At 53.4% G+C, this 15,447-nt stretch overlaps 1 protein-coding gene across 2 annotated transcripts; it reads left to right on the forward strand.

The window, feature by feature from the left end:
* Positions 1 to 206: 206 nt before the first annotated feature.
* GYS1 (glycogen synthase 1) lies at positions 207 to 15,021 on the forward strand. 2 transcript variants are annotated; one of them, XM_060000856.1, is made up of 16 exons: positions 207 to 489; positions 1,883 to 2,064; positions 3,991 to 4,182; positions 5,054 to 5,239; positions 5,483 to 5,627; positions 6,467 to 6,584; positions 6,878 to 6,998; positions 7,309 to 7,415; positions 8,644 to 8,703; positions 8,794 to 8,872; positions 10,557 to 10,670; positions 10,955 to 11,081; positions 12,049 to 12,144; positions 12,335 to 12,498; positions 12,957 to 13,037; positions 13,202 to 15,021. In XM_060000856.1, exons 1-16 carry the CDS (start codon positions 372 to 374, stop codon positions 13,523 to 13,525), a joined length of 2,214 nt encoding a protein of 737 aa, XP_059856839.1. In that variant the 5' UTR covers positions 207 to 371; the 3' UTR covers positions 13,526 to 15,021. The 2 variants fall into 2 exon arrangements, with proteins under 2 accessions (XP_059856839.1, XP_059856840.1); XM_060000857.2 differs by lacking the exon at positions 1,883 to 2,064.
* The last annotated feature ends 426 nt before the right edge of the window (positions 15,022 to 15,447 follow it).

Genomic DNA, 15,447 nt, shown 5'->3' on the forward strand with positions numbered 1-15,447 from the left:
CCCACTGGAGCTCGCACCAACAGCCAAGGCGGGGGCGGGGCTGAGCGAACCCTGCACTGTTCACCAATGAGAGACGCGGGAGCCCCGCCCCCGGGCGCAGACCAATGGCGCTGGCCGGGGGGCGGGCACCGCCTCCTGGTGGCCGCAAGGTTTCACTGCAGGAAACCCACTGGGCTCAGTGACGCTGCGGCCGCCTCCGGCTCCGGTCCGAGCGCTCCAGGCGGTAGTGCGGTCGTGCAATAGGAAGCTGAGGGTGGTGCAAGCTTCCCGTCGGGCACCAGCTACCTGGCCCAGCGCCCTGCCCAGTGCATTCCTCAGACACCTCTGGGGCCCCCACCTGTGGCCCCCGGAGCCCTCTAACCGCGTCGGCCATGCCTCTAAACCGCAGTTTGTCCGTGTCCTCACTGCCAGGACTGGAGGATTGGGACGATGAATTCGACCTGGAGAACACAGTGCTCTTTGAGGTGGCCTGGGAGGTGGCCAACAAGGGTGAGCACGCCGGGCGGAGGGACCCGGACGAGAAGGGCAGTTGGGGATGGGGGTAACGAGGCTGCATGGCATGACTCTTGGGTCCTGGGCAAGGAGCCTGTGACTCCTGTGTCCTTGGGGAGGGACTGGAGTTTGTCTCCTGGGCCCTGGAGGGAGGGGATGAGTCGCCTAAGATGAAAGGAGGTTGGAAACCCAGGTCCTGGGTCCTAGGGGTGAGGGGGCTAAAATGAAAAAAGACCAGAGACCTGGGTCCTCAATAGGGAAGGAGATGGGGGGAGGGGTTTTGCACTTCAGAACTGTGGCCCTAGGGGGAAGGGTCTTGGGATGTAACTCCGGATTTGGGAGAGAGCCCACTTGGAGATACGATGCGTGAATCGTGGTGGGAGAATTTGGGGAACTGGTCATTTGAGAGTAAAGATGTGAAGGGGCTGGAGACCCTAATTCTTAGATCCTAGGGTGAGAGAGAGTTAGGGCCTGGATGCCTGGGTTCTGAGGGCCTGAGCTCTGGGTTCTTAGAAGTAGAGGAGCCTGTAGCCTCAGAGACGTGCGCGCAGGAATGGGGAAAGGCTGGAAAGTCCTAAGCTGGTCAGGGGCTGGGCCCTGGGATGGGAGTGGCTGGGGGCCTGGATTTCTGGGTTCTGGGCTCCAAAGGACCTGAGGTTCTGGGTTTGGAGAAGGCTGGGGCTGGAATCCCAAGAGCTAGGCAGTCTAGCTCCACAGAACAAAGGGAGCTGGGATTTTGCTTTGCTGAGTCTTGGGAGAGAAAGGGGAGGTCTGTGAACATGGAGACATGGATCTCCAGGGCCCAGGCTTCAGAAGGTAAGGAGGCTGGAGGCCCAGACTCCTGGGTCTGGAGTGGAGTCATGGGAGGGGCAGGGCCCTGCATGCCTGTGTCCCCATGTAGGGAGAGGGAACTGAGGGACAGGTCGGCAGAGTCCGTGGGGGGTGAGGAATAACAGCTCTGGCTTCTTTGGGGCAACTCCGAGAACCTAAATGAGGCCACGAAGAGGGATTCTCCCTTACTGTGTCCTGGAGCCTGACTGGGAATTTAAATCCAGCTCCTGTAAGCTGGGAACTCAAGAAGCTAGGCCCTAATAACCCTTGTCAGGTTATGTCCTCCTCAGCCCCAGCCCCTAATTCCCTCACACCTAGAAGCCTAGGCCCCCAGCCCCTTCTCTCAGACTCAGCACCCTCCTCCCTTCAAGTCCCAACCCCAGCCCCCTTCTCCCATAGACCCAGGAGTACTGTCCACCACTGCCCTCTCCCCTCCTTCCTCTGACTCTGAAGTGTGGGCTCCCAGGCCCCTTTTCCCTCTGAGCCAGAGGTCTGGGGCTCCCGCGGCCCCACCCCCCACCCCGCCCCAGGCCCCAGATCTGTGGACCTCTGCCCACAGTGGGTGGCATCTACACGGTGCTGCAGACGAAGGCGAAGGTGACAGGGGATGAGTGGGGCGACAACTACTACCTGGTGGGACCGTACACGGAGCAGGGCGTGAGGACCCAGGTGGAACTGCTCGAGCCCCCGACCCCAGCCCTGAAGAGGACGCTGGACTCCATGAACAGCAAGGGCTGCAAGGTGGGACATGGCCCAGCTGAGGGCAGGGTGGGGGCAGCAGCAAGAGAAGGAGCAGGGGATGGACAGCCCCAGGGAGAGAGGGAGGCATGGACAGAAACTCAGGATGGCCCAGCACTTTCCCGGGCAGATATCTGACAGACACTCAGACAGATGCAGGACCCCGTGAAGTGAGTGGGTGAACCCCCAGCTCTAAGACATTGGTGAATGGACTGACAGACAGCAGGTATGAGACAGACTGAAAGATGGTCCCAAGAGACCAAGATCCTCAGATCCAGAGAGAGGAAAAGAGCTAGATGGACAGCCAGACAAAACCCAGGGGAGGTGGGCTTGGGGGTGAGGCAGGAGGCCAGAGCAGGAGTTCTGGAGCCTGAAGTTCAAATTCGCCTTCTCTGCTTCCTGCCTTGTGACCTTGGCGAATGAACATGCTAATAGCATCCGCTTTATAGGTTTCCTGGGAGGATGAAATAGTTCATAAAAAGTGTTCAGCCCAGGACCTGGCATGCAGTTAGTACTGTCTGTGAGCTGTGAGCTGTCGTCGTGGTTATTATTATCATCATCATTATTACTGAAAGCAGCCACACTTGCAGACTGAGGTGGACAGGCAGGCAATGGAGAGAGGCTGAGTGTTCCAAAAAGTGATGGTGGCCCCAGTGGTTAGAGCAATAGGGAGATAGACAGAGTCCAGATACAGAAAAGAGGTAGCCTGATGTTTTAGAGAGAAGGATCTCGAAGGAGAGAGGAAGATGGAATATTGAGGAAGGGAGGAGAGGTAGGCAGGCAAACCCAGGGGACAGAGTTTTGGATGCGCAGCCAGGAATTAAAAGGAGGAGGGGAGAGTCCCAGGCACCCGCTGAGAATTGAAGGATGAGGACAGAGAGGTGGCTGTCCCCCAGGGAGAGGGCCATAAGGCAGCAGGGCTGAGGTGCAGACATTTGGGTCTGGGAGGGAGAGGTACAATGCTGCCTTCATTCATTCACAGCCTCTGATTTGGGGTGGGGTCTGGAGTCCAGTTAGACGGGACTGTGTCCCTAAGGAACCCTAGGGCAGCTCAGTCCCTCCCCCATGGCAGCTGCTGTCCATGTGCTGGGGGCCTAAGAATAGCCCCCCCAGCAAAAGGGCAGACAACAGCTGGGAGGGGGAGGAGCATAGGGGGTCAGGCGCCTAAAGCCGGGAAAAGCCAGGTTGGGGATGAGTAGGACGGCTTTTCGGCCCAAAATCTGGCAGCAGGCCCAAAATCTGGATCACGGTCTCAGGAGGAAAGCAACAGATCAATGAAACGTGGCAGGGCCAGAAATGCGACCACGAGGCTTAGAAACACGGCAGTGGGTAGAAAAATGTAGCCCCCATGCATGGAAAGTGGGTGGGCAGTGTTAAAAATGAGGCTGCAAAGTACAAGATGGGCCTATGGACAGAGAAAAGAGGAAGCAGGTGACAAATATATGGCGAAAGGATCAGAAACAAGGGAGCGAGTGGAAGAAGGAGCCAGTACAAGGAGTGAGCGGCAGAAAGGAAAGATAATGGGAGAAAGCAGCATTATGGTTGGTGAGAGAAATGTGGCAGCGAACACAGAAGCAAGGCAGCGAGCTGGAGAAATGATTAGCAGGGTGGAGAAATAAGGCAGTGGGGGCACAGAGACAGGACACGTGCAATGTGGGTTTATAAGTAGAGAAGAGAGGCAACTGTTAGAGAAACTAAGCAAGGGATAGGGAGATGCTGCAGCCGAGATGGGAAAAAATTGTGGTGGGAATAACTAATGGCAAATAGAGAAATAAGGCAGTAGGTGAGAAATTAGCAGCAGATACAGAAACAGAAGGTAGAAGCACTGAGCCCATGAACCCAGACGTCTCCCTGGGGATGGGAGAAACGCAGTTGCTGTGCCCAGAGACAGGTGGCCAAAACCCTAAGCCTCCCTGTGTCCCCCTGCAGGTGTATTTCGGGCGCTGGCTGATCGAGGGGGGCCCCCTGGTGGTGCTCCTCGACGTGGGGGCCTCAGCCTGGGCCCTGGAGCGCTGGAAGGGGGAGCTATGGGACACGTGCAACATCGGGGTGCCCTGGTATGACCGGGAAGGCAACGACGCCGTCCTTTTTGGTTTCCTCACCACCTGGTTCCTGGGTGAGGTAGGCCCCACTGCCAATCCCCGTGTCACTCCTTTCGACCCCAGGCCCCAAATTACAATGGCCATCCGAGGCCAGAGGGTGGCCAGTGTCTCCCAGAGCATTCTGGGAGTTGTAGTCCTTTAAACCGAGGATTAGCTCTGATCTCTGGCAATATGGACATCCAGGGGCCAAGATTCTTCTTTCCTCAAAGACCCAGTCTCCCAACCCCAGCTTCATTCACTCCAGTCTTCCAAATATAGGAATTCTAAGCCATTAGCTCTTGGGGAGGCTGGCTTGACGGGAGGGCTCACCCCCCAGGGAGTTCTGGGAGTTGTAGTTCTCTAATATGGGCGGGACTTGGCTCTCAGATGAGTCCCCGGATGTTTGGGAATCCCCAGCCTATCTGAGAACCAGGAACCCCAATTCGGACCCTCTCTTAGATTTTAAAAGGCTCAAGAAACTTGTTTCCCATACCCTGGGACAGTTTATGAATTGGCTGCTCCTAGGGCATTCTGGGAGTTGTAGTCCTTCAACCAGTATCCAGTACAGGTCTACTCTTGATTGACATAAAAGGTGTCCAGAAATTGTGTTCAGGACTTGGGGACACTAAAACTTTGGTCTTTCCAATTCAGCCCTTCTGGGACTTCGAAGGTTGGTCAAAAAAACACAGCTCCCATCAGCCTCTGGGAATGAAGTCAGCTAGCTAGTCTGGCTGCCTTAAGGATTTAGAGCTCCTTGTCCCATGGGGATTGCAATGGGTCACCACCCACTCTGCGGTTGTGGGGATAGATTGACCTCTCCCCTGCTTCCTCATCCACGTTGGGGATTGCTGGTTGTCTTCACAACACACATGGAGACACATGTGTGTCTCCCTATCCCTATTGCCCCACAGTTCCTGGCCCAGAGCGAGGAGAAACCACATGTGGTTGCACACTTCCATGAGTGGTTGGCGGGCATCGGGCTCTGCCTATGCCGTGCCCGGCGGCTGCCCGTGGCTACCATCTTCACGACCCACGCCACGCTGCTGGGGCGATACCTGTGTGCCGGTGCCGTGGACTTCTACAACAACCTGGAGAATGTGAGCTGGGAGCATGGCAGATGGGGGTTGCCAATATTTCAGGACAGCCCGAGGCTGTCTGCGAAGCCCAAGGGGATCAAGTTCCCTCTTCCCCCAGGACCCAGGAATCCAAGTCCCCAACCCCCTCCACCCTCAGGCCCAGGAGTCCAGCTTCATGGCCCAATCTCCCCTAAGACCCTGGAGTCTGGACCGCCTGTCTTCTCCCCAGTTCTTCTAACCTGATTGCCCTCCCTCCCTACCCAGTTCAACGTGGACAAGGAAGCAGGTGAGAGGCAAATCTATCACCGCTACTGCATGGAGCGGGCGGCAGCCCACTGCGCTCATGTCTTCACTACCGTGTCCCAGATTACCGCCATTGAGGCTCAGCACCTACTCAAAAGGAAACCAGGTAGGAAATAGACCTGGGTCTGTAGACGTAAGCGAGGTAGTCTATGCCAAGGCCTGTTGCAATGTTTTTGCTGTAAATAGCACAGAACTACAATTCCTAAAATGCCCTAGGTTGGTGACCTGAATATGAGGCTGCCTGGCTGCATGCCCTAGAGGCTAATGGGAAGTGTAGTTTCTTTAATTTCAGAAATGGTAAAATTCTTTTACTGGCTAATGTAGATATTGGTCTTCTGAAAGAGGAAGGAGGTTCCTTGCATTTTGTTTTTGAGAAAAGCAGTGTTGGAACCAGTTATTCTTCCCAAACTATAGCATCCATTCTCATTGGGTATAAGGTGAGAACTATAACTCCCAGAATACCTTTGGCTGTCTAGCTCCTTATATTCCTGGATTTTGCCCCAGGAGCTGATGGAGGTTATAGTTTTTCACTGATATGCTTTAATTTCTATGATAATAGGAAATGGTTGGGGCCCTAAAAGAGGCTTGAAGATAGAGAAGCAGGATGGGGACATTGACTCATCCCCCCAGCTCAGGGTGGCATAGGGGAAACAAAAGACCTACAACTCCCAGAAGCCCTGATGTTGCTCTGTTCCCTGTCTGGTTAGCCATTCACAGGGGCTGATGGGAGTTGTAGTCAGGCTTGTGAATATAAGCATGCAATATTGGGCAAGAAGGTATCTGAGTGGCAGGGCAGCTGGGTTACCACAGGAGCTCACTGGGGAGCTATTGAAACAAAGACATCGTGAAAGGAAAGGGGTCTTTCCTTCATTTATTCATTCAGCCACATTGATCTGAACGAAGAAATGAAGAAATGAAATGTGGGACCTTCTCCCCCAATCCCAGATATCGTGACCCCCAATGGACTGAATGTGAAGAAATTCTCTGCCATGCATGAGTTCCAGAACCTCCATGCTCAGAGCAAGGCTCGAATCCAGGAGTTTGTGCGGGGCCATTTTTATGGGTATGTAGGCCAGATACCTAGGTCTTGAGAGAGAGGGTGGTTGGGAACCCAGACTCCTGGGGCCAGCAGAGGGGACAGCTGAGGACTCAGCCTCTTGAGTTCTTGAGCGCCAGAACAATGGCTGAGTATTTAAGGAAATCCCCAGCTAAGGAGAAAAGAACAATTCCCAGGAGTTCCCATGATGCCTCTGTCCTAAGATGTTCTTTGCCCCTGTGGCTTCTGGGGTTTGTAGTTTCAAGGCTGGGGCTAGTGGGTGAGGGTCTTGGCTTCACCCTGTGTTGTGGCTTCTTTAGGCACCTGGACTTCAACTTGGACAAGACCTTGTACTTCTTTATCGCTGGCCGCTATGAATTCTCCAACAAGGGGGCCGATGTCTTCCTGGAGGCCTTGGCCCGGCTCAACTATCTGCTCAGAGTAAGGCCTGGGCTGCAAGGGGACAAGGAGGATCAGAAAATCAGTACATGACTGGGGAGAACGGAGACCTGGGGAGGTGGGGGCAGGGAAACCCATGTGTAAAACAGGAGTGTAGGGACCCAGAAAGAAGATCAGAGTCCCCGTGGGAATGGTAGCTCTGTCCTATAATTCTCCTTGACAGTGAGGGGCATGGCAGGGTCCTCGTGGTCTTGGGGGGTGGCAAAGGGTGGGACAGCCTTCTCCCATGTGATCCTCACACACTCACACGCACACACACACACACACACCCCCTCCCTTTCCTCTGCCCCAGGTGAATGGCAGCGAGCAGACAGTGGTTGCCTTCTTCATCATGCCAGCTCGGACCAACAATTTCAACGTGGAAACCCTTAAGGGCCAAGCCGTGCGCAAGCAGCTTTGGTCAGCAGCCTTCAGCCCGGCATCCCTGCCGCTCCCACTCCCAGCTGTGTGCTTTGGGTCCCCTGTTTCTCCTGGAGTCTCAGTTTTGTCATCTGTGACATGATCAACCCATCCCCCACCTGATTCCCAGCGAAGTTACTTGCTCCAGATGCCTGCAACTCGGGGGCAGTACGAAGTCGCAGTCGCAGGCAGGACAAGTGTGACAGCATGACCAGGGCTCTGGTATCAAGCTGGCGAGATCCCGCTCATGCCCCTGTCCTGCTCTGGCTTTGTGACTTTAGGCAAACCACTCCTCGTCTTCAAGCCTCAGTTTCCTCATCTGTAAAAAACACCTGTTAGCCATCAGCTATTTCTTGAGCTCCTACTGCGTGCCAGGTGCTGTTCTAGGCACTGGGAACACAGCTGTGAGGCAAAAAGATAAAATCCCTGCCCTTATTGTGTTCACATTCTAGAAAGTTCTATAGAAAGTGCTCTGGCAAAAAAAAGCAGGACTGGAATATGAGACAGGGTTGTCAGGACAGGCCACACTGAGTAAGTGCCAGCAAGTAGAGACCAAGAGAGGAAACAAGGGAGGAAACCCTGTGTGTATCTGGGGAACAGCATTTCAGGCAGAGGGAATGGCAAGTGCAAAGGCCCTGAGGCATGTTTGAGAAACAGCAAGGAAGCCAGCGGGGCTGAAGCAGAGTACCCTAGGGAGATGGGGTAGAAAATGAGGCTAGAGCTACGAGAGGACCATGAACAGAGGAATGTCAATGAAGTTGTAGGGTGGCACTCTTTGCTAGCTTTACTTGTGTCCATACATTTTCCTCTCTCAGAATGTAATTTTCCCTTTTTATAAAATGGGGCTTAGCATCACGACTACCAGGACTAGCCTAAGTCCTAATAATAGCTGACATTTTTGGAAGGCTCTGTGTGATGGGCACTGTGCACTTTTTGTCATGACCTCATCGAATTCTCACTGCAAACCTTTGAGGTTGCTTCTATTTTTATCCCCATCTGACAGATGAGGCATTAAAGTCAGAGAGGGAAGGCCACCTGTCCCTGGCCGCAGAGCTGATGCAAAGCACAAGGGATCCGAGCCTTCCAGTGCCTATTCCCTGAGTCTCCATCCTCCAGCCAGAAATATCCAGAGCTTCTCTGCTCAGACCTCAACTTCCCAGCTGCCCCAGAAGCCTAACAATAAATGGCAGCTGGTCTATAAGTGATGTTGTTGCTCTGCTCCTTCCAGGGATACGGCCAACACAGTGAAGGAGAAGTTTGGGAGGAAGCTTTATGAATCCTTGCTGGTGTGAGTGTCCCGCCCTCAGCCCTGCATCCTCCTGGGCTCTAAACCCTCTCATCACCCATTCCCAGATGCATCCCACTGCTCACCTTACAGGGGGAGCCTCCCAGACATGAACAAGATGCTGGACAAGGAAGACTTCACTATGATGAAGAGAGCCATCTTTGCCACGCAGGTATGGTTTGGACTCCTGAGTCGAAAGATGGCGATTCCCAGCAGCCCTGGAGGCAGCTTGCCGTGTTAGCTCTGACCCCAGAGATGGCTGGGAGTTCTGCTTTGTTGGCAGTCCTTATTCAAGGAATCAATTCTGAAGCCAGAAGGGTGTGTGTGAGCTGACTGGTAGAACTTGAATTCCCAGAAGCTTTTAGGGCAGCCTGCTTTCCCACAGCTTATTCTGCCACAGAGGCTTCTGGGAGTTGTAGTTTCTTTGAGTCCTTGGGGATCCATGAACAAAAGGTGGAAGGGACCTTAAACTAAAGTCAAGATAGCCGCAAAAGGAGAGCTGCAACTCCCAGCTAACCCTGGGCCTTGCTGCAAGCTACTTCCACCTCTTCCCCCAGAGACTGCTGGGAGTGGTAGTTTTGTTGGGCCTCTAGGGATAGAGCCAGGTCAGCTAAAAAAATTATTTCGGGACTTCCCTGGCAGTCCAGGGGTTAAGACTCTGTGCTTCAAATACAGGGGGTGCGGGTTCGATCCCTGGTTGGGGACTAAGATCCCACGTGCCGCATGGTGCGATCAAAGAAGAAGAAAAAACAACAAAAACAACAGTTATTCACTGAAGAACATTGAAAACTTTCAGCAGCTACTGTTTCTTATCCCACTGGTTGTGTCTTAGTCTCCAAATACCCCTGGGAGTTGTAGCTTCTTTAGATATCTGGGGTTAATTAGATGGGTGGGAAACCTTGGAGAAAATTAGCTGTCACAAAATGAGAACCACAACTCCCAGCAGCCCCCAGGGCTTTCTGCTACCTTGACTCTTCCCTTGCCCCAGAAACTTCTGGGAATTAGAGTTCTTTTATTCTCTGGAGTCAAGGGTTTTTCGTACCTATAGTCAGGGTTAGTGATTTCCCCCAATCCTGGGGAATGGAAACCAAGACAGCCAAGTTGCACAAACAAGGTGTGAATTGTCTTTGGCCAAACTATAATTTCCAGTAGTTCCTAAGGCAGTCGGCCTCACTGAGGATGTTTCTGCCATGGGGCTGCTGGGAATTGTAGTTTCCTGGGCTCCTGGAGTCAGTAAACTGAAGATGAGTAGATCTTTTAATGAGAGGAATAATGGGACAGCTGCAAAGAACTATATATCCCAGCAGCCCCTGGGACTGCTATCACACTAGCTCTGTCTTCCTCCAGTGGCTCTTGGGAATTGTGGTTTCTTTGGGCCTCTTTTGAGGGTGGAGGTGGAGAGAATACAGGATGGAGAGTAAAAGGAACTTGGAGAGAAAGAGATCCAGGATTTTCATAAGAAAACTATAACTTCCGGCAAGCAGCCCCTGAAAGGCACAGCCCCCATCAACTGCTGGGAGTTACAGTCCCTTTGGGTTTCTTTGATGAAAGCCCAGAGTACAGAACAAGATAGCTACAACTCCCTCTAGTCTATGAGGCATGTTAACACTGGCTCTGCCTCTAAGACAGCTGGGATTGTAGTTTCTTTTCGGCTTATGGTGGTTAAAGGGAAAAGAAAACCTTTACAGATAGAGCCAAGTAGGAAATCTACAACTCCTGGTAATGTCTTGGGTTTGTTGCTCCACAACCTGATGGGAATTGTCTCCTTAGATCCCCAGGATGAGCATGGCTCATGGGGAAGTAGGAAGCCCTCTGTCCCTTCCCTGACCCCCCCACCCCACTTGTGGCCCCTACAGCGGCAGTCTTTCCCTCCTGTGTGCACCCACAATATGCTGGACGACTCCTCAGATCCTATTTTGACCACCATCCGCCGAATTGGCCTCTTCAATAGTAGTGCCGACAGGGTCAAGGTGAGGGCACTGGCCAGGGTGGGTTGGGCATGGGGGGGTGGGGTGGTGCTGGGGAGGGCGGTGATATGGGGGCTGGAGCCTGAGCCTCACATTCCCCATCTCCCCTGGTATGTCAAAGGATTGCAATGTTTAGAAAGAACCTTTGCTTCTGAGGCAGACTTGGATTCCAGTCTTTGTCCTGACACTGTCTTGTGTGGCTTTAGACAACTTTTTCATCCTCGCTGGGATCCCCAGGGAGTAGCTAAATAAGGTGCTCGGGCTGAGCCCTTGTTTTCCACTGCCAGGTGATTTTTCACCCGGAGTTCCTCTCCTCCACGAGCCCCCTGCTCCCTGTGGACTATGAGGAGTTTGTCCGCGGCTGCCACCTGGGCGTCTTCCCCTCCTACTATGAGCCTTGGGGCTACACACCAGGTGAGTTCAGCGTCTGGCGTGATCCCAGGACAAGGGACTGGCCCTTCCTGAGCTCCAGACTCCTCCTTTGCAAAACAGGAACAATGGAAACAAGTCTGTTCATGTGTTTTTGTGACACAGTAGCTCATGTGAGTAACTAGAGGGCTGATGTCAGAGTTCACACGTGATTTCTCCCAATTTGCTACTGTTTGGTTCCCCAAAACAACAACAGCTAAATGCACAGCTTGTTCTCTAACAATCAAGCTACTTTCATATGTTTTTAAGGCAAAATAAACACCACATTTGCTGTAATATTTCTTAAATGATGAGTGATTTGACAAGTTTGCCAGTTTCATCCACGGTTAAAATGGTGCATAGGTTTTGTGTGACCAGCTCCAACCCTATTTTTCCCATAAGCCTTGTTATATGTAGTGCCTACTTTCGCAGCTTACAGAGGTTTTTAGAAACACTTATATAAAAATTATAATAAACTCCTTGAAGCATTTCTCAGCGTTATTTAAGGGAGTAAGCGAGGTGTAGTAGGTGCTCTGTACACAGTGATAGTAATAATGAGAGACCTTGTCTTACCTCTTGTCAAAACAGACTATAAAGCTATGACAACCAAAACAGTGCAGTCTGGCACAAAAAAGTGTCTTACAGGTCATGAGGATAAATTAAAATGGTAGACATTGGCCCAGAATACCGTGCTCAATAAATTAGCATCCTTATTACCCAATTATGGACTCTTCCTTACCCTGAGGCCTTGGGGCAAATGAATTCCCTTTTCTGAGCCTAGTAGCTTCCCCTCTAAGGAATAGGGACTATCATACTTTAATGCACAGCCTAATTTGTCTGGTTCCTGACTTGCGCGGCACTGCGCCCGGCTCTTACTAAAGGCGCCAATAGAGGGCGCCATTGGGGCTTTCACTGGGATTTAAGGCAATAAAGAGGGGCAAGCTAAGCGGACCTTTCTCACGTCTTCCCGCAGCTGAGTGCACGGTTATGGGTATCCCCAGTGTCTCCACCAACCTTTCTGGTTTCGGCTGCTTCATGGAGGAACACATCGCAGACCCCTCAGCTTACGGTCAGCGCCCAGAATGAGAGCCGGGACTCTTGGATCCTGGGAAGGAGGGGCGTGGTCTCTTGGGTCACTAAGAGAGGAGGGGGTGGACTCCTGAGTCCCAGTGGGAGGAGGCGTCCTGGTATCTGCAGAGTCCCAGAGACAATGAAGGTTTCCCCAATCTGTTTTCTGAGACTTTTTCTGGCCCCGACAGGCATCTACATTCTGGACCGGCGTTTCCGAGGCCTGGATGATTCTTGCTCGCAGCTCACCTCCTTCCTCTACAGTTTCTGCCAGCAGAGCCGGCGGCAGCGCATTATCCAGCGGAACCGCACGGAGCGCCTCTCCGACCTTCTGGACTGGAAATACCTAGGCCGGGTATAATTCCCCTCCCTGTCCTCTGCTGTGAATAAGTCACTTACGGCTCTGGGTCTCTGATTCCCCGTGCCTCGAAAGCTGGCGCAAAGGGCATGGTCTCTTCCTATTTGTAACGCTTGCTGTCCCTTTAAGAAAAGAATCAACTTTCAGACTGGAAGACCACCGAGGTGGGAAGTTCTCTATTTGCATAAGGGTGCGGCCAAAGAGGTACCTGACTGGAGAATTCCGCCCCTGTTAAAGGAGTGTGGCTCAGAGACTGTCCATTCACAGCTCTGCTTATCTACATAAGGGGTGGAGCCTGAAAGATGGATGATTAGCAGAGGGGCCAACTGGAAACCGCAGGTTGTGCTCATCTGCATAAAACGTGTAACCAGGCTTCACCCCACCTCCAAACCTGCTGGGGGCGGGGTCAGGCTCCTGCCCCCTGATGCCCACTCCTCTTCTTTCCCCCCAACAAGTACTACATGTCTGCGCGCCACATGGCGCTGGCCAAGGCCTTTCCAGAACAGTTCACCTACGAGCCCCACGAGGCTGATGCGGTAAGTGGATCCGGGGTCTCTCTAGGGGGGGCCAGGAGCTAGAAGGGTGGGGTGAAGTAGGGTGTCCCTCCTGGAGTTGCAAGGCCTCAAGGACGCTGGACGCCCAGGCAGGCTGCAGAGGCCTCTGCTCACTATGCAGTTTGTGCCCACACCTCCGTACGCAGACCCAGGGCTACCGCTACCCGCGGCCAGCCTCAGTGCCACCATCGCCCTCACTGTCGAGACACTCCAGCCCGCACCAGAGCGAGGATGAGGAGGAGCCCCGGGACGGACCACCCGATGAAGATGGCGAGCGCTACGACGAGGACGAGGAGGCTGCCAAGGACCGGCGCAATATCCGCGCCCCGGAGTGGCCGCGCCGCGCCTCCTGCACGTCGTCAACCGGCGGGAGCAAGCGCGGCTCGGTGGACACAGCGCCCTCCAGCTCAGTCAGCACCCCCAGCGAGCCCCTCAGCCCCGCCAGCTCCCTGGGCGAGGAGCGCAACTAAGTCCCCTGACCCGCACTCCCCTGCCAACCCTGCCTCCCTTATCTTGAGGGTGGATGCAGAATGGCGCTGTCCCTAAACTCCACTCCAGATCCCTAGCCCTCTGTGGGGTCCACAGCCCTACCCCCTCCGCCATACACTCCAGCCCCTCTAGCTCCTCTCTCGAAATCCCAAACACTCCAGAATCCTCAACGCCGTGCCTTTCTTGGGTTCCAGAATGCATAATCTGTGCCCTGGAGTCCCCCAGGCCATCCCAGAGGCCAGGAATCTGCCATTATCCTGCCGTGGTGCCAGAGGTTTTCAGAAACCTGCTCTGTTGCCTTCTATGCTGGGGCTCCTTGATCCCCTTGCGGCTTGCTAATTTTACAGCATACAGAGCCTGCCATGCCCAGGCCTGGCCCGGGGCCACCAAGCACTGGAAACCACGTGCAGTCCGTGCTAATGAGACAATCAAGTCCAGAGCTGGGGCACTTTCAGGGACTTAATGCAGGTTAAGTCCAGAACTTGGGCTCCAGGCCAGTGCACTCGTGTTTACTGTGATTTAGCCCTCCCTGGGGTGTCCGGCTCTGCCTGGAGGATCCCTCCACCCCTGCTCCCTTCTTCCTCTGCACTTTGGCCAAGCAAGTGGGGGCAGAACCACTTGGTTTCTCATTCCTACTGGAGAACAAGCTGTCTTGGTCTAGATGCCTTTCTGGACCAGACCCTACTCCTTCTTCCCTGAGTCTGAACTCTTCCCCATATCTCTAAACTCCTGCGCCCTACAGGGAATCCCTCTGCTGAGGACAACTGGCTGTCTTCCCCAGTACCTGCACACATAACCCCCAACCGCTAGACCCACCATGAAACCACTGGATTCTAGGTCCCAGCTGCCAAATTTAGAACCTTACCACTTTGCTGCAACCTGGTCCCTTCCCTCTGGTCTAGAACTCAGCCCACTGGATTCTAGAACCTCCATATTTACCTCGAGGCTCTTCCATCCCTAAGCTGTGCCCTGCCCCCAGCTTTGGTGAAAGGGAGGGGCCCCTCACGTGTGCTGTGCTGTGTCTGCTGCCCTTGGTTTGCAATTGGGAGGGGGGAGGGCAGAAGGGGTGTGATTGAAGTGTGTCCAGAGATGAAAAAATACATCTATATTTAAGAATCTCAGGTCTAGTCTGACCGGAGGGCTTGGTGGGCCTCAATCCTGGCCCCACCCTCCTCTTCCTTCCCTCTTCACCTCTTGATTCCTCCCTTTGCCCACTGCTGGGTCCCGGTTCTCTTGTCTCATTCTACTGTCTTAGAGACTTGGATTGCCACTGGATTCCAGTGTTATTTCAAAGGAAGGCAACTCTCTTGTTTTTGACTCGACTTGCAAGTGGCAAAGTTGCCTCAGGCTCTTAAATTCCTCAGTAGCGCTAGCCATATGCAAGGGCTCAACAGCCACTGTGGCCACACGTGGCCCATGGCTACCCTATTGGACAGCACAGATACAGAACACTTCCATCACTGCAAAAAGTTCTGTTGGACAGCACTGGCTTAGAGCATGTTTCTAGCACTCTGGAAAAAAATCTTTTTCTCCTTTCAGTTCTAATCGTCCCTAGGCTACACGTGCATCTCTGAATCAATCGCTTTTCAGGGGAGTAGAAAGCTCTGAATTTGGATGTGTGATCATCTCTCTGTTAGCCGCAGTGTTTGTGACACCCGGGTCCCCTCCCCCACCAGAGTTACCAGCAGGAGAGGCATGGTGCTGAGCAGCCGTTTCCTCTTAGATTCAGCTACCAGAAATAAGATGGGGTGGGGGGGTCAGAGCTGACATCGTTTTATTGCTTGGACCCAGCAGCTGCTTACATCATCTTCAAGCTTCTTCAGTTCCCATTTGGATAATTTCACATCCCATTTCTGTCTGTGCTGAGCCCTGAACCCCCTAGCTCAGCACCTCTTTCACATCA

The sequence above is a fragment of the Delphinus delphis genome, chromosome 20, assembly GCF_949987515.2.
Source record: "Delphinus delphis chromosome 20, mDelDel1.2, whole genome shotgun sequence".
Classification (NCBI taxonomy): Eukaryota; Metazoa; Chordata; class Mammalia; order Artiodactyla; family Delphinidae; genus Delphinus; species Delphinus delphis.